Raw genomic sequence first — 18,338 nt, forward strand, 5'->3', positions numbered from 1 at the left:
TACTAAACCGGAACCGGAAATAATTTCTTCTCAAGGCGTTTTTGGTTTTGGTCCGTCCACCAGCCGTTGCACTGCCACCTAGTTGTTGCATTTAGTAATGTATGACATTCCTATTATTGTTGATATTCACTGTGTTCACGTCAGTTAGGTTTATTATGAAATATTTTCAACTCAATCGAGCAATCGTATACATCATATACATCTCTAAATTAGAATTATAATTTTAAACGAACTTGTGCATAAAATGGTTGCTAGATGTTGTGGTCTTTCGAGGGGCAAGTATTATCGGGCCATTAGTAGCAAGATCACATAGAGAAGGACGGACTGGAGAAACAATGACTCAGGTATCCGCTCATTAGACTCACATTCTACATGAAAAGATGCCCTTTGTTCATTTTCTTTGCATACTAAAATATTAAACTGAAACTTTGACTACCTTGACCTGCATCTGGTCTACAGAGAAACACGTCTCTGATAATCAAAGTGATATCTAAATGGTTAATAGCCTACTGCCAAAACAAAACGTTGAAAAATGTAAATAGTTCAATGTAGTGACTTATAACTAGCAAAATTGCATTTTTGAAAACATTACACTGTAATGTATCAATCACAGCAAATGGTGGTACCAAATGGTGGTACCATTACTTTGATAGCAGTTTTGTACTGTAATTTTGACCATATCAAATCCTTTGCATTTGTTTAAAGTGTGTTTGATATTTTGAATTCAGCCAAGTTGGCTTATAAGGAGTATAATCACTAGAATCAAAATGGCTGTGTGTTGTAGCATCACATTATTTCATGTTATACAGGGGCAGGATGTTGTACTGGCTAGGGTGTTAGCCGAAATGCCCTGGGTTCGATACATTTACATTTACATTTTACATTTAGGGCATTTAGCAGACGCTTTTATCCAAAGCGACTTACAAGAAGTGCATTTGTTACAATAAGTACATTTGTCATAAGAAGTGAAACAATATATATCGCTGTCGGTACAGTAAAGATGTTCATAGAACCAAGTGCAAGTATTACAATCGCTAGGCTAACCCATTCCCTGTGTAAAGCAACGATAGCAGCTACTGTAGACGCTACACAATTAAGTAAATTGAATAAGTGCAATGTGCAAGTGCCAGGACGTACAACATTCAATGGTGGCTGTGCATCGGTTTCTATGCAGAGTCGAGGTGAACTCTGAACAGGTGAGTTTTGAGTCTTTTGCGGAAGCTGGTGAGCGACTCTGCGATCCTGACATCGGTAGGGAGCTCGTTCCACCACTGAGGTCCCAAAACAGAGAAAAGTTGTGACTTCGCTGATCGACCTTTGCTTGCTCTTAGCGATACCCCATTCCCACAGTCTACCTGTAGACATCCTTGGGCGATACCCAAACCCCCAACCTGCTCTTTATTAATGACATCTACAAAACGACCTCAAGGAAAATGATAACTTCAAAAAGCATGTGAATTGGCCGAGAAACATATTCTCGTTAGACCTTCTGAAGCCTTCGCCCTTCCCAGCATTCCCCCAAAAGCCCCCTGCTGAACTAAGCTTCATCCCTGAGTAAATAAACCCAGCTAGAGAACATTAGGGTTGGCCGGTCCCTGCTGGTTTTGTTGCCTAATTAGAAAAGAAGAGTTGGCTGGCCTATTTAGAGCCCAGGACACGGGCTGCTAGGTCAGCTAGCAGAAGAGCTGTGCGCTACACTGGAGCTTGACTTAGCACAAGGTCCTGCCCTGTGTTGTCCCCCCCCACCACCACCCCACAACCCCAAAGCCCAGTGGCCCAGGGGCCAATGGGCCCACCTCGAGGTCGGAGTCTCTGTTTATTTAAAGCCTTAGGTCTCAGCACTTCCCAAACACCACCGCCACCACCACCACCACCACCACCACCACCACCACCACCACCAGATTCATGCTCTGATTACTGACTGGATCCATCTGGCTTCATGCTTTGCTGACCCGGTTCCCTTCGAGAGGGCCCGGGCCCCGAGAGTTGGCTGATTGTCCCTCTCTGGATAGTTTGGCAGGACGTTATCCACTTGGGGCATCTTTTTACATACCCCGTGATGACTCATCGTCCACCCTCTTTGAAGGTCTCCATTTGGTCATTCTTTGGGAATCTGTTCATCAGAATTCTGTGAGTTTCTGTCCCTGGACAGTGGCCTGTATGTTTGTTTGTTCTCTCGCTCCTCATTCATGCATTCCGACACGGAGCCCAGAACCTAGATCTATAGTGAGGCCTGATTATTGGATGGCTTTTCAAAACAATCTTATTCTTACCTGATTAACCTCTTTTTTTTTAATGTAAAACAGCTGACAAGATACAGCAAATGGTTTTAAATGTGAAATATAGCATGAATTCCAAAGTCTTCCAATCTTGATTATAATCTGTCCAGCCACATCTTTGGAGCGTATGGATGAAAACATGTTGGTTATTAACCATTCTTTGGCACTTCCCGTCACTCATTCATTCTACATTGTCAATGTTATATGGTTGAGTTCCACTAGAGAGCAGCAGAAAGAAGGATAATTCCTTCTAGGAATTAATAGTTCTAAGGATCGATCAATGGGTCCTCCTGTCCTTTTCAGAGATAGGTAAGGTATTAATTGACAGTTATTCTTGTTCATAGACCCCAAAATAATTAGTGAGGCTCTGTGCTATTATTTAAGAAACCTGCAAAAGGGAGACGGTTTGATAGATTCAGATCTTATTGGGGTCTTAAATAAATGTACAATTATATATTACCTAAGTAAATCGAATACATTTAAATGCAGTACTCATTGCTTTAATAAACAATACAAACAATAGGCTGCTGAAGTGTATATGTTGTCTGTAGTAACCTCAACACCTGAAACAATGAATGCACAGATAATGCACCATGAGATAGTTGCCCTAACACATAATAACAAAAATTTCTGCGTTCCCGTCCAATGTGTTCTAATGAACGTTGAAAGACTAAAGTTATGGGGGCATGCTTACATTCCTTAACACAAAGGCTTTCCAAGCTGCTAGCTATTAAAAGAAAGAAAACAGATTAGCAAACATTATGTAATAGGACACAAGCTTCAGGGAGTCGGCTGTGAACTGAGCCGCCCAGACAATAACGCCCTTTTGTTGTGAGAACTTGCTTTGATCCTATGTCCCAAAGCACCACGTTTCTGTTAAAAGTCCATTGGCTGGCATGTTCGATCTAAAGCCACCCCACACCCTCCTATTCTCAACCACGAGAAAGGTCCAATCACGGTAAACTGAGTATTAGCATCTAAAAGGAAATGATGGAGCGTACCATTAGTACTGCTTCCCTGTTTTGGTCTCCGGTCAGTGGATGCTCACAGGTAATCAGCAGCCATCAGCGATCTAATCAAGTACCCAGCCGCTGAGAGTCCAAAGCATTAGATTCAGTCTAACTGAATATGGGCTTCTGAAGCCCTTGGAGGCTCTTATTGAGAAAAAGGCCTTAACAGATATACATTTATTTAATAGATTTGACCATAACTCCCTTCATAGTTTGCTCTAACATATTTTTTTACAAAACTCATTGCTTGTTTAACAGACAGTAGTTGTTGGTTTTTACGAGATTTGGGAGCAGTTGGTGCCCTGAAGAAACGTCGGTTGTGTGGATGCCACGAAACTGAAACAAGGCCGCGAGCCAAGTAGCGATGACTAGTAAACAGAGAAGTCCTTGTAGGGCGTTTTATTTTTATTTCCTCTGAAATACATTAAGACATCACACCAGGAGGCTGTAGCTAAGCAGTGGCGTGGCGTTGGCGAGTTCTCGTCAAGCTGGTGTAAATTTAGAAGGTTCATCTGCGTCCACCTACTGTCACGTTTTACAACTTCCCACCTCCGTGACTTCAGCGCTGACTCAGACCCCCTCCCCCCTCCACCTTCTTCTCTCCCTTCCCCTCCTCCTCCTCCCTCCTCCTTATTCGCCTCCCCCGCTCCAGGCTGGGGAAGCAAGAGGGGAGCCACTGAGGAGGAGGGGGAGGAGAATTTGTGGAATCTCCCTCCTTCTCTCTCCCTCGATGCTCTCTCTCTCCCTCCCTCCCTTTTTCTTCCTATTGCGGTCTCTACCTCCCTCTTTCTTCATTTTGACCACTCTTGCTCTCTCTCTCTCTCTCTCTCTCATCCTTCCTCTTCTCCCATTGCTACTCCTCTCTCTCTCCATCTCTACATCGCCTCTCTCTCATCACCTCTCTCTCTCTCCATCTCTCCATCAACTCTCTGTCTCTACATCACCTCTCTCTCTCCATCTCTACATCACCTCTCTCTCGTCGTCTCTAAATCACCTCTCTCTCTCTCTGCTCCACTCCTTCTCTCCCTTCTGCTGCCAGGCATGAGTAATATCTGATGGAGAGGTGTGGAGAGGCTCATTGTGTGGGCGTCTGGACATGAGCAAGTGGACACAGTGTTAAAACCAAAGTAAACTAATCGTGTGAATATTGGAATGTCTTTAATATTTTATTGGTTCTGAGGAACTCTTTAATTTGACCACTGAATTGTTACTATTCAACTACTACTACTGCTATAAACTGATTCATATAATTTTGAATGGCAGGATGAAAGCAATGTTTGTTTGTTTTTTAAGTAAATTATTGGGGTGAGAGGGTAATTCGCTACAACCTCACGAAAACTCCACTACCAACGTCGCTACGCCTACATCCAATTCATCCACCTTTTAAAAACCACCACAACTGCCTCAACCACCAACTACTACCCAATCCTATAGCACTTTAACAACCCGTATACAGCCAACCAATAGATCACCATCAACCATCCCCTTTAACCAGCCATAACCAACCTTACCGGCATAACCACTAACTACCCCTAAAACAGACCCAGCGTATTGGTTCAAGAAATGCACTATTTAATTATGAACTATTATCATTACAACATGGGCCATCAAGGCCGCCCAACAGTCTCAAGTCTTTTTAAATAGGTTCACTTTACTTATTTACTTTAAAGCAGAAGAAACTGAGTCAACTCTTTTGGTGTACATTCAAAGAAATTGTTAGATGTCGTCGGGATCGGCTCAGATGTGTCACATGTTTGGATCACATATTCGTCAACACTCTGAATCTACAGATCATCACGCCACTGCCCACAGTCCCCTTGCCTTAAACGGCTCTGCGTTCTATTTATAAGAAACACTGATGAGGTGTCCAGATAAAATTTCTCAAACATTCCCTAACCCTTATACCAAAGCTTAAATGCTTTAATTATCTGCATTAACCCAGTCCTGGTCTGCTTGAAACCTCAGTCCAGCTGCTTGTTAACCTGCATTAGAAACAGTTTACATTTTGTCAGTTTGACAGAAGCCAACTCGGTCTGACTTGGTTCTGTGTGTATAAAGGATAAATGTAAGGTAATATGGAAAAGCTCTTTGAGTGGCCACTGGTTAGAAAAGCGCTATCAGTCCATTTATCATTTGACCATTCTGTAAAAGGAGAGTATGAGTAGTGGTTGGACATTAACAGAGAACTGAGAGATGAATGATAGAGTACACAATAACACTATAAGACCATCAAAATAGTGTAAGTCTTGTCAATACTTTGTAAGGTAAATCAGGTTGCCAGTGTTTCACTGGGTTGGCGCTGGGTCCTTTGCAATGTTTTTAGGAAATGTAATATATATATATTAATATACTTTTAATATTAATAGTAATAATAATATGAATGGGTAATATAGAAATATAAAATTCAACACTTTTTCTTTCTTTTTCTGAATCTCATATTTTTTCTTTATATTAGTGTGTGTTGTGTTTGCTGATTTGTGAATCTCATTATACGTTATATCGTTATTCTCAAGATGAGAAGAATACGTGGAAGTTACATAATTCTCTCTAGTTAATCATTCATAATTACAATCTTTTTAAGGTTGTAGATCCATTTTGCAAATCATACCCCCGTATCTCTCCTGGGAGTTATTCCCTGCTGAACCCAGCAGGCAGTTCCCACAGATTGGTCATTCTTCTTGTCGTCAAGGTTCATGTACTTTGACTATTTGTCCAAATTCCTTCCTTATTGACTTAATCATTTCCATTAGATAGTAGACTCTTCGCTCTCCATTTTCCCTGTTTACACACTGTATGGGATTGAGAAAAGCCCTGCAATAAACCCAGGCTGTTTCGAAAGTTTCTGAATGGTAAAGTTCACCCTAGTTCACTGACAAGAAATGTGTAATATGGGTGAACTGTGAATGAAGAGACGGGTCATAACGGATCAGGTAGGGGTTAGACAGTGAATACAGAGAAAGGTCATTAAGAAGCAGTGAGGGTTCAAAAAGTGAATACAGGGACAGGTCATGAAGGAGCAGGTAGGGGTTAGACAGTGAATACAGAGACAGGTGATTATGGAGTAGGTAGGGGTTTGACTGTGACTACAGAGACAGGTCATTAAGGAGCAGGTAGGGGTTAGACAGTGATAACCGAGACAGGTCATTGAGAAGCAGGTAGGGGTTAGACAGTGAATACAAGGACAGGTCATTAAGAAGCAGGTAGGGGTCAGAAAGGGAATACAGGGACAGGTCATTAAGGAGCAGGTAGGGGTTAGACAGTGAATACAGGGACAGGTCATTAAGGAGCAGGTAGGGGTTAGACAGTGAATATAGAGACAGGTCATTAGGAGCATGTAGGGGTTAGACAGTGCATAAGGAGACATCAAGAAGCAAGTCGAGATAGACAGTGAATACATTGATAAACAATGTTGGACATTGATTACAGATGCAAGGCATTAAGCGGGTAGGGGTCTATGGCCCTGTTTGCACAAGATAAAGATGATATCCTGTGTACGTGAAAGGCCCAACATGGTCACAACCGCCTCAGCCTGTTAACACGTCGGGGCAGAGAGAGATGGGCGGAGACGTAGTTAAGGTGATACCAGTGTACATAGCTTTGGATAATGCCGCGAATCGTGGTTTAACAATAGAAAGCCAGGTTTAGGACTCGTGGAATTGTGAGACAGGTAAGCACAGCCCAGATATGTTTCAGATTATTATGTATATGACACACCCCAACGCTTTTTATTGGTTGACGACAGGTGACGTAGGAGGTCAGCACATGACGTGATGAGAGATTCGGTCTAGACGACAACAGATCTGTTTCCCAACTAGATGATGGTTGTGTACAGCTGTCGAACAGTTGTCGACGTCTCTCGTGTAAATGTTGAGACGGGGAAAACATTTCTCTCTGAGATCTCATGAACGTTATTAAACTGAGATTTGAAGAAAGATTGACAGAGAACTGTACTCTCTTTGATTAGAAGCAAATTGAAGGCAGATGGGCTCCCCTTTAGTTACAGTTATGAGCTGTTTTTTTTAATTGTAGAGTAAGACAGGAAGTTACGGGAGAGAGAGGGGAAGACATGGAGCAACGGACCACGGGCAGCTATCGTACCCCGGACACTGCGGTGAGGACTAGGCCTTAATGGTTCGCGCTCGACCCGGTGAACCACCTGGTTGTTATTATGTGTTATCATTTATTAATAAGGTTACTCTACACCGTGTTCTCCCACATGCCAACTCTGTCTTTGTATTTGCTAAATCACCCTGAGGCCCTTCATCTGTCCCCCGTGGGTCCAGTAGTCCAACAGAATGTCTGTTGAGAGAGAGACAGTGGTCACGACCTCCTCCGGGTCAGCATCCGGGGCACAGCGCAGTAAACCCAGAAGGAGAGTTCATAACCCCGTCTGCATGTACCCCCGTAGAAGAGGGGAGAGAAGAGGGGAGACAAGAGGGGAAAACATGAAAAAGAGAGGCAAAAGGGAGGGCAAAAGAGGACATTCGAGGAAAGAGGAAAAAACAACAGGAGCCGTTCAGTCTGTACAGTCCTGCTCCAGTTTTCATCCGTCAAACAAAGAGCTGGCGGTTAGGTTTCTCCCCCCCCCCATTTCTCTGTCTCTCTTTTTGCTGTCCCTCTCTCTCTTTCTCTGTCTCTCTCTTCTTTTGTACAAGTGTGGAAAGCCTGTGTGACCTCGTAGTGCCAGATCACCTGGAGACAAGAGTCTCTGTCTTCCATCAAACGATCATCCTCCTCCAATGAAAGCACCGTTACTGATCATCAAGTGTCCTTGTGTACTGATCATCACTGGTCTGGTCTTTGACCATCAGGGGGTCAAGTGTTAGTGGAAAGAAAATAAAAACATTCTCACTAATGCATTCTGTGAAAAGGAAAAGTTCACTCCATTAGAGAGTAATTGCAAAAACAGTGAAAATGACACTTCAGTCGGTCAACATATTCGTTAGCTTGCCAAAAAGTGAAACTATAGTATAACAATAAATCTGTTGATGCCAGCTATGAATATGTCTGCCTGTCCAAGCGCACAATCGCTTTTGCCAAGTGACCCAAGCCCAATTAATATGTCACCCTTCATTCATAGACCCGATGTTACCTTAGCTAACCCAGGATTTTTTTGTTTATCGTGTAACATCTTTGTTGTTTGCACATGTTGAAATAGATTGTGGGTTCAGCAAAAGCTTAAAACTTATTTTTTTGTGTTGAGTTGTGTGTTGAGTAAGGTTAGAGACATTAGACACATTCATCTTTTTTTTTTTGCTTTATTCTTTTAAACGTTCATGCCAGTAAAGATTTCACACGTCTGTCATTATGTGTTGATGGAAATACTAAATTGTTTCTGTGAAAAGTTAAACAGGTTTCGGTTGTGTGAGAGTCTGTCTAGTGTTACTTGACATCATGGGCGAACCATATGAAAATGATTAATGGACAGTAAATAAATTATAAAACAACAAAAAACACAAAGTCATGTGTTACACGAAGCCTTAAACCGTGTTTAGTTCATGGGCTGTGGTTGAAGCACTTTAAAATGCCATAAGGTTAGACCTTTGAGGTCGTTATCGAAAAGTGAGTTCACCTAAATTGACTTGGATGAAGGTTGCAGCCTCATTGAGTGAACATCTAAGCCATGGTAGCACTGGAGAAACCGTCAAAAATGGAACAGCCATCTATCTTTGGCAATTTCTTTCAATAGCCTTCATATTAATTGGAATGATGCAATTTTCGAAGTGCAGGCTGAATCTGTGACTTAAAAAATAGCATTGTTGAAAGTGCAAACGTCAACATTTTTACAACAATAATAACAATGATAATAATATTAATAACAATATGAATAATAAATGTTTGCTCTGGGTGTTTGGCTCCAATACCTGATCACACATAATTCTGTCAAGTATCTCTTACCAACAGAGATTATATACACTTTTAACCTTCCAAAACACTATGTATCAAAAAGGACCCCTTGAAACGCACTGTAAACGCATTATGTACAAAAAATGATAAAAATGAGCCAAACACAACAAAAGATTGACATTAGATTCACACTTGTGTTGCATAGAATTCTCCAGTCTTTCATGCATTCCAAATGCAGCGTAGAAATTCCCATTGCATGGGAACTATTTTGCATGGGAACGGCATCGCATGGGAATGGCATCGCATTGGAATGGCATTGCATGGGAATGTCATTGCATGTGAATGACCACACGTTCATTCATAACTAAACAAAAATAGATATTTTTATTTATCAATGAGGACCGAGCTGTTCTGGCAGGCGCTTCAGGCTCGAGTTCTTGCACAGGCCGTCCGTAAGCAGAAGAGCAACACTTCTATTTATGCGTGGGAATGACGGTATTGTCCACTGGCCACGCTTATCTAAAAGTTTTAAAGGAAACTGGGCAGGATAGTGATGTTGCTAGGGTGTTCAACTCCGGGCCGAAACAACTCCCGCACTCTGTTCGATCCCCAATGTCCACAGACCATCCTTTGAGCATCCTCGAGCCATCCTGACCTACCTCCAACCTCATCCCTCATGAAATTTGTAAAGTCATGAAGCATGTAAGTCGCTTTGGATGAAAGCGTCCGTCTGAGGTGACCAAACAGTGAAACTCTTAGGAGCAGCCGCACTCGTCCACAATCATGTTCTGGATGTCCTTCTTGATGATCATCTGCTCCTCGTTGTAGTAGAGCATGGACATGGGCCGTAGTCGCGTTGGCACGCAGCAGGACTTGATGTTCTGGAAGGGGCCGTAGCCCCGCATGCGGTAGTGGCTGATCACCGTGGAATGGAAGGACAGCGAGGAACCTGTGATGGAGGCCGCGTGACTCGGGCAGTCGCCCTCGCAGTAGTTGGCGTGGTAACCGGGGGGGGCGATAATCCAGTCGCTCCAGCCGATTTCCTTAAAGTTGACGTAGAACTGTCGCTTGCAGCACAGGCCGGCGGTGCCGTCGCACTCCAGGCCACGCTTGTCTCGCCGGTGGCTGGGCTCCTCCGCCTCCCGCAGCACCACCATCAGGAAGGGCCGGTGGGACTGCTCGCGCTCCCTGGCGTGCTCGCCGTCTGCCGGTGCGAGGAGCGGCGTGGCCCCGACGTCGGCGCACAGAGGGCAGGACACTCGCAGGTGGAGCACGCTGTTGCCGCCGTCCAGCAGCGCCTGGACCGCACGCGGAACAGGAAGCGTGTGCCAGCCGCTGCGCCGGGTGTCCACCACCTTCTCGGAGACCGCTATCTCAGCGCCGCCGGCCCCCCGCTGAGGGGGCTGGAGCAGCTGGAGGGTGACCTTGCCCTTGGCCCGGTTCCCCCGCGCTAGCTTGAGGAAGACCCAAACGTTGGCCTGTTCCACCACAGAGGAGCCGCCGCCCTCCTTGGTGATGTCAAACGTCACCATGGATGGAGAATCACCTGGGGGTGAAGGAGAAGACAACCGCTGTTAGCATTGTGAGGCCATTTGAAACATTGCTGAAGGATAGAGGAAGTGGAGGATGGATGGTGGCTCAATGATTGAGGGATCAATGGGTGGATCAGGAGCGATGGATTGATGGCTTCGAGGATTGGAACCAAGATAGTATAAAGCATCACCAACAAACAGACACAAATAGATGCAAACTGCTCTGAGAATAAGAATCAAAAATAACTTACGGATAGGAGTTAAAAACCCTAATTTCCAGCTGTTTTTTCCAAAAAACTTCACTAGACAAAAGCTGGTAAAGTCAGAACCTTTCAGATGGGGGTCAAACTAATGTGTCTGTTTGAAGTAGAGAAAGGCTTGTGTTTTAGCTGGGTTTGACCGGCAGTTACTTGGTCACTACCGCTCTACACCAGCCAGGATCCAAACCAGAACCATTCAGAGTTTCTGTTTGAAGTAGGCTTCAGCTCGTTTTGACCTGCGGTGGCCTGGAAACATGTTGTGTTTATCTTGGAACACAACAGGTATTGACTGATGCTATCGGTTGAATAACTATTTGATAAGTATGCATATGGTCCTGCTCTTTGTGGTATACTGCCACAACACTGCAGAATTCAGCCTTTTTTATGTTTTGAATTTACTATTCAAGGACCATTCAAGCACTTTCACCCAAAGTGACTTACAGAAAGAAGAGAATAATTTAATTCAAGAGCAGGTGCCTACATGTAGATCAGGGACCTTTCAGCTGAGGGTTGGATGTAACAGCCTAAATATCCTGCTCATCCTTTCTTTTTTTGACAGACGCATGTTGTGTATGTATGTAGTCGTTGCAGAGAGTAGAAGGATACTTCAGGATAGACCTATTGTAGTTGGGACTAAATACCTTACGTGTTTCACAACACATAGTTTAACAAAATCGTAACCGTCTTGTTTCAGCTCCAAGTTTTACACCATGGATTTGAGGACCCTCAGAATGCAACCCAGAAATAAAGGAGGTTTAGATAACTCTACCATCACTAAACCATAGCTCAGATCCGGTCCTTGCTTAGTTACTTCTGAACAGTGCTGCTTAATTAGTCACACAGTGTCTAACCTCTAAAACACAGCTTGCAGCACCCCTGCCCCCATCTTAATCAGTTCATAATTAGAATACATCCACCTCCTACTCCACCCCCTCCCGATGTCTCTTTCTTGTTCCATCATATGAATGAATGGGCCGAGAAATGCCTTCAACATAAAAGCGAGCAGTTGAATGGTGCTAAATATATTCAGCAGGATCTTTCAGATGCAATGCTAAAAAAAGATGCTCTGGTCAGGGGTTGAGTGATTGTTGTGGTCCCGTCCTTAACAAGCCTGGGGTCCCTATTCAGGAAGTAGCAGGGCCCCCTCCTCTCTCATGTAGTGTCCTTTAACCACCCTCTCTATATCTATTCGTCTCTCTTCTCCTTTCTCTCTTCTCCTCTCTCCATTTTGTTCTCTCATGCATTCTCTCACTCTCTCTCTCACTCTCTCTCTCTCTCACTCTCTCTCTCTCTCTCCCACTCCATCCCTCTCATTCCCATCTCTCCCTTTCTCTTCTACCGACTCCCTCTCCCTCTCCGCTCTCTTTCTCCTGAGCTCTCTCGTCTCTCTCTCCAATCCTTACCCACTTCCTCTCTCTCTCTCCCTCTCTCTCTCTCTCTCTCTCTATGCCCCCTCGCCCATCTCTCTCACCCATCTCTGCGGCCTTAGAGTAATTACTGTGGGCCACATTTGGCTGAATGAGGTGATTATGTACGGCCTGGAGCCTACCGGGTATGCTACCCTCCCCTACCCCATTGCCACCCCTGTCTCCCCCCCACCCAACCAAACACCTCATTACCGTCTCACTAATTTCGGCGGGTCCTTTGAGTGGACTTTTTTAATTGAACATTCGGTTCTAAAAGGAGGGAAACTATTTATAGTGCGGAAGCCATTGTGTGCATTTATGTAAGTAAACAGACGGCAGGAGAATGTGTTTGTCATGCTGGTTTTGTAGGGTTCTGCGGTACACCCCAGTGCAGAACCTTGGTTCCACCCCAAGAAGGAGAAGAACAAAACACTGATGAAACATTCTGGCATGTCAAATACAAAACTTTTGCTCTACTTTCAACTTCAACATTTCCTTCCCAAGTTGGGCCAGGAATGTTTTTTACGATTGATTAATTAGTATATTACACATTCCCCAATCAAAATTCTATTCCTTTAATATCACCATTAAGGAGACATGTTTAAAAAGCAAAAAGCAAACGGAAACTATAGTTTCATTGCAGCGAGGAAGTCGCGTGTGTGTTTGTGAACCGTCACTATGCTGATCTGGAACACACATTTGTGACCCCCAGACGGAGCGTCCGATGGCGGATCCGAACACGGATTCAATTCCATTGAAGCGACGCTGGGTTTGTTCCGAACACAAAGGATGTCTGAGCAGCAGCAGGGGGTTATAGGATGCCGAGTGGCCACAGGAGCGGACAGCCCATCGCCTTGATTGTCTCTGTGAGTGTGTTTTCTCTCTGTCTCTCTGTCTCTCTCTCGCTCTGTCCATCTTTCTCTTTCTCTCTCTCTCTCTCTCTCGCCCTCCCTCTCTTCATCTTTCTCTCTCTCCTCCTCTTCATCGTTCTCTTCTCTCTATCGCACTCTCTCTTCATCTTTCTCTCTCTCCTCCTCTTCATCGTTCTCTTCTCTTTATCACACTCTCTCTCTGTCTCTCTCTCTCTGTCTCTCTGTCTCCCTCTCTTTCTCTCTCATTGTCTCAGTACCTTAAACCAGCACAGCACCTCAGACCAGCACGGTACTCTTTCCATCTGGACCAGTCCCGATGCAACACTCTGACATCCAGGATCATGCCCTGCATGGTTTCCTGTCCAGTTCAGCAACCCAAGTACAAGTGGATCATTACACAGGCTTGAACATGATTTTGTATTAGTTACATCATACACGTGGACTCAGATGTTTAAGCAAAGCACAACATCACTAATACACACACACACACACACACACACACACACACACACACACACACACACACACCACACACACGTGAGACAGGACATGTGCTTGATTGAGCCAAGAGAAGAACAGCTTTGTTTGATATAACGTGGAAATGATCGTGGTTGGTAACCAGCGTGTGAGTAGGGACATTTCAAAGGTACAGCATTTTCTGTCAGTCTTGTGTCTTCAGGGATCTGATAGTATGGATAGCATTCATCAGTCAATACTATAAACATAAATATAAACCAAAGCCTTACCATTCTAGTCAAAAACCTAACCCGTCTCAATCAAACCCTAGCCCATCTAAACAAAACCCTAACCCTCCTAGTCCAGACCCTAACCCTCCTAGTCCAGACCCTAACCCTCCTAGTCCAGACCCTAACCCTCCTAGTCCAGACCCTAACCCTCCTAGTCCAGACCCTAACCCTCCTAGTCCAGACCCTCAATGCGCTCTAAAGTAACGCCTTCTCCGAACACAGAGCAACGTCAGACTCATTTTCATAGTCGAACCATGCGGCTTGCAAACGGTGGAGACACTGACCTGGCTCGGCGAACGTGATGATCTCGGCGGGGGGCTCCAGCGGGCCCCCGTCCGTCTCCCCGGGCCGCGGCCCCTCCTCCTGGATCTGCACGCTGCCGTCCTCGGCCACGCGGCCCACCTGCAGCTTCCGGATGGCGTTGAGCAGCGCGGCGCGCGGCACGGGCTGCGTCACGTTGGGCCGCGCGCTCAGGTGCAGCATGTTGAGGATGTGCCGCTTCACCGCCTCCACCATGTCCGTCTGGCCCGAGGAAGACGAGGAGGAGGAGGGCGGGGAAGAGGAGGAGGAGGAGGAGGAGGAGTTCTTCAGCTGAGCCAGGGCGCAGGAGCCGCAGGGGGGCTCGACGTCCAGGGACGCGGCGGCGGCTGCGATGGCGGCGGCGGGGGTGGGGGAGGAGGTGGCCGGCTGCAGGGCGACCAGCAGCACCAGGACCCCCGCCAGCAGGTGGGGAGGGGTGGGGGCAGGGAGTCCTGGACAAACAGCGCACAGGGCCCGCTGGGACACGTGCGCCAGGTGCGTGAGGAGTGTCATGATGGCGAAGGAAGCAAAATGCAAAATGCCCCAAAAAAAATGGAGATACCGATGAAATGTGGCAAAAGTCAAGAGAAGAGAAAAAGTTCTTGTCCGTTTGAGGTTCCTGGAGGAACAAAATACGGATATCCCTTCTCAAGTCTTCCGCCGAGGCTCTGGGATTGGGCTTGGGTCCTTCTGGAGACACAGAAGTGAAGAAGAAGAAGAAGAAGCTGTCCCTTTGAGGCTGTACTCCAGTGTGGGAACCAGCCCTGGAGGATCAGAAGGTAGCAGCAGAGAGGCTGGAGATGACAGGAAGCTGAAGAGCAGAAGGTGTCCTGGTCGGGTTCCTCTCTCGTTCTCCGGTTTAGACACAAAACACATACGCGTGCATGCACACAAACACACGCACACACAAACACACACACACTCAGAGATAGATCCGTCTGGAGTTCTACTGGTGTGCGCTCTCTCCGGCTGAGTTGAATGGCTTTGTACTAGTGGGCAGGGTCACAGAACTCTCTCTCTCTCTCACTATCTCTCTCCTGCTTTTCTTTGGTAATTATACCTCTCTCTCTCTTTCCCTCCTGTACTCTCTGCCTCTCTCTAGTGCCGGGAGAATCGTGGACGTAATTACAACACCCGTCTCTTTTTAAAGCATCCTCTCTCGCTGGTGTTTCCCCTGTCTTTGAGTCATACACACACGTGCACACACACACATGGGCTGCGCACACACAGACACATGCACACACGGCTTCCACGTTGTTTGTCCACGTCACGACAAAAGAGGAGGAAGAGAGCTGTAGCGTATGATCCTGATTCATTCATACCACACACACTCCACACACAATCCACTACACACACATATACACACACAAATACACTCGCATACATAAACATATAAACACACTCTACCACACACACACACACACACACACACACACACACACACACACACACACACACACACACACACCTACATAAACACATACACACACACTCCACCACATACACACACACAAACACACACACACCCACACACACACACACACACACACACACACACACACACACACACTCCACCACACACAAATACACACAGGCACACTCAACCACACACACACACACACACTCCACACGGTTTCACACGCTGGTTGGGGCATGTTGCGTCGTGGCCGTCCTTCCTCTGTGTGAAGTCCTGCTGATGACTCAGCGCTAGCTCATCGCCTGTTCGGAATTACGGTGGTTTTATTTCCCACTAAAATAAAATAGAAAAGTGAGTTTAGTGGTCCTAATAGCAGGAACTGTCTGTTTTAGTCATGTTGTTGCTAGACACTTTCATTAAAATGTATCTTTTAGTTAGAAAGATGTCCTGAAGGGGTTAGGTATGGGGATGACTACAGGGAGACTGCAGACATTGGGGATCGAACCCGTAACCTTTTAGGGTTGGAGTCAAACACTGTAGCCACTAGACTATCATAGAGATATAAAGGGAGATCGGGTAGTGAGAAAGCACTGGGGTGTTTCATTCTTTAGTTCTGTCTTCCTCTTATTCCCTCCCTTTTTCTCTCTCTTCCTCTATCCTCTCCCTCCTCTTCCTCCCCCCCTATCATCTCTTCTTCCTCTGACCTCTCGCTCTTCTTCCTCATGTAACCCCCTTTCTCTGTCACTTTCTCTCTCCTTTTCCTCTTATTCCCTCTACCCTTTACCTCATGTGCACCCCCCGTCTCACCTCTCCTCCCCATATTCCCTCTCTCTCCTCTTCATCACAACTGTTACCCCCTTCCTCCGTCACTCTCTCTCCTTTCCCTCTTATTGACTCTCTCTCCTCTTCCCTCTCTCTTGCTCGTATATCCTCTGCGGTCTCTCTTTCCTTCTCTTCCTCCCGTGCCCTCTCCCTCACCTCTCTCGTCTTTTGTGTGTCTGTGGGTCTGTGTTGGCCCCCAGTGTGTGTAACATGAACACACTGTCTATTATGATGGGCTGCCCTGGAGCCATCCGATCCGCATAGTATTCAACCCACCAAAGACGGCTCCACCTGTGGCACACAGCTCCATGACACTCAGCCTGGAACCAACCCACGCTCTGGACCAACGGTCAGGTGGAACAGGGCTTCCAGAAGGCTTTTCGTGCCGGGAGCCCTTCCCCCTGTGGAGGTTCTCCTGGGCCCAGGGCCCGGCGGATATCTGTCTGTGCATTATCATTCCCATGTCGGAAAGGTGACAATGGATCTCAATGCTTCTTTTTCATCACTTCAGTGTTTCTCTTTTCTTCTTCTATCGCCCTGTCTTCAAAACATAGGCTACCTGCTCCTTAATGACCTGTATCTGTAATGTCTAACCCTGACCTGTTCCTTAATGACCTGTATCTGTAGCATCTAACCCTGACCTGCTCCTTAATGACCTGTATCTGTAGTGTCTAACCCTGACCTGCTCCATTATGAGCTGATTGTGTATTGTCTCACCCCTACCTGCTCCTTAATGACCTGTCTCTGTACTTTCTAATCCCTACCTCCTAAACGTCCTGTTTCTGAACCATCTGACCCCTCCCTGCACCATAAGGACCTGTATCTGTATTGTCTAACCCCTACCTGCTCCTTAAATAACTGTCTCTGTACTGGCTAACCCCTACATAATGACCTGTATTTGTATTCGCTGTGTATTTTTTTCTTTAACAAAGTTACATGTTTCATGTAGTAACATAAACGTATACACTGCAGACTCATTTTCCGCTGGACTCTGCAATTGACTTAAGTCAAACCATTTGTAAAATATAAACACTTCCGGTGTCTAGGCCTAATTTAACATGATACATATGATACTTTAACATGATACTGGTACTTATATCACGTTGAGGTGATGTTAAAGGACATTTCTATATGCACTCTGAAGCGTATTTGTCATTTGTTACAGCTTACGTAGAAGGTGCTAACGACGTTATAGCAACAACATGAAACATAATTAAATCCAGGTTGAACTGCAATATGTAAGCTTTTATAGGCCTTTATCAGTTGTCCGTCAGAATGAACGAACGTCTGCTGAATAAGACCTATCCTCTCCAGGTGGAGTCCCAGTCACTTTTGGTTTAGTTGACCTGATGACATGAAGTATGTGGGTTCATAAAGTTTCAAGTCCATGTGCGCGTCATCGTCAGAAGGGTGATGAACACAGGACGTACCAACAGCACCAAAATTAACCCATGTGGGATTTAAAAATGCCCACATGATCCATATGAAGAGGACGACAACGATTATTCATCGTTAGGGCTCTGTGATGCATCAGCAGTTCCCACTCGCCACGTACCTACAGAAATGATGACAGCCTTAACAGGAGCAAATGCATAGCTGCTACGCGCACTTGTGGTGCTGACGTCACACGCGCTATAGGGGGCTGCAGCACGACCAAAACTCGGGGTTCTAACGCCCTCTAGGGGTCTGTTAACAAAACAGCAGCAAGTTCATGCCTATTTATAAAACCATGTATTACATTAACATTAAGAAATACAATGCTCCACAACAGAACCTAGAAAATTGTCAAAGTCTCTTGGTCCATCTATTAATGATGTACTAATTCAATGCATTAAAACAATTGTAAT

General features: G+C 45.5%; 1 protein-coding gene across 1 annotated transcript; it reads right to left on the bottom strand.

Annotated features, from left to right (window-relative positions):
- Nucleotides 1-9,891: 9,891 nt before the first annotated feature.
- On the bottom strand, nt 9,892-14,765 carry inhbab (inhibin subunit beta Ab; the record flags this gene model as incomplete). Its single annotated transcript, XM_079750467.1, has 2 exons — nt 9,892-10,682; nt 14,237-14,765. 2 exons carry the CDS (start codon nt 14,763-14,765, stop codon nt 9,892-9,894), a joined length of 1,320 nt encoding a protein of 439 aa, XP_079606593.1.
- Nucleotides 14,766-18,338: the final 3,573 nt, after the last annotated feature.

Source organism: Pollachius pollachius (assembly GCF_949987615.1).
Source record: "Pollachius pollachius genome assembly, chromosome: 14".
NCBI classification, from domain to species: Eukaryota; Metazoa; Chordata; class Actinopteri; order Gadiformes; family Gadidae; genus Pollachius; species Pollachius pollachius.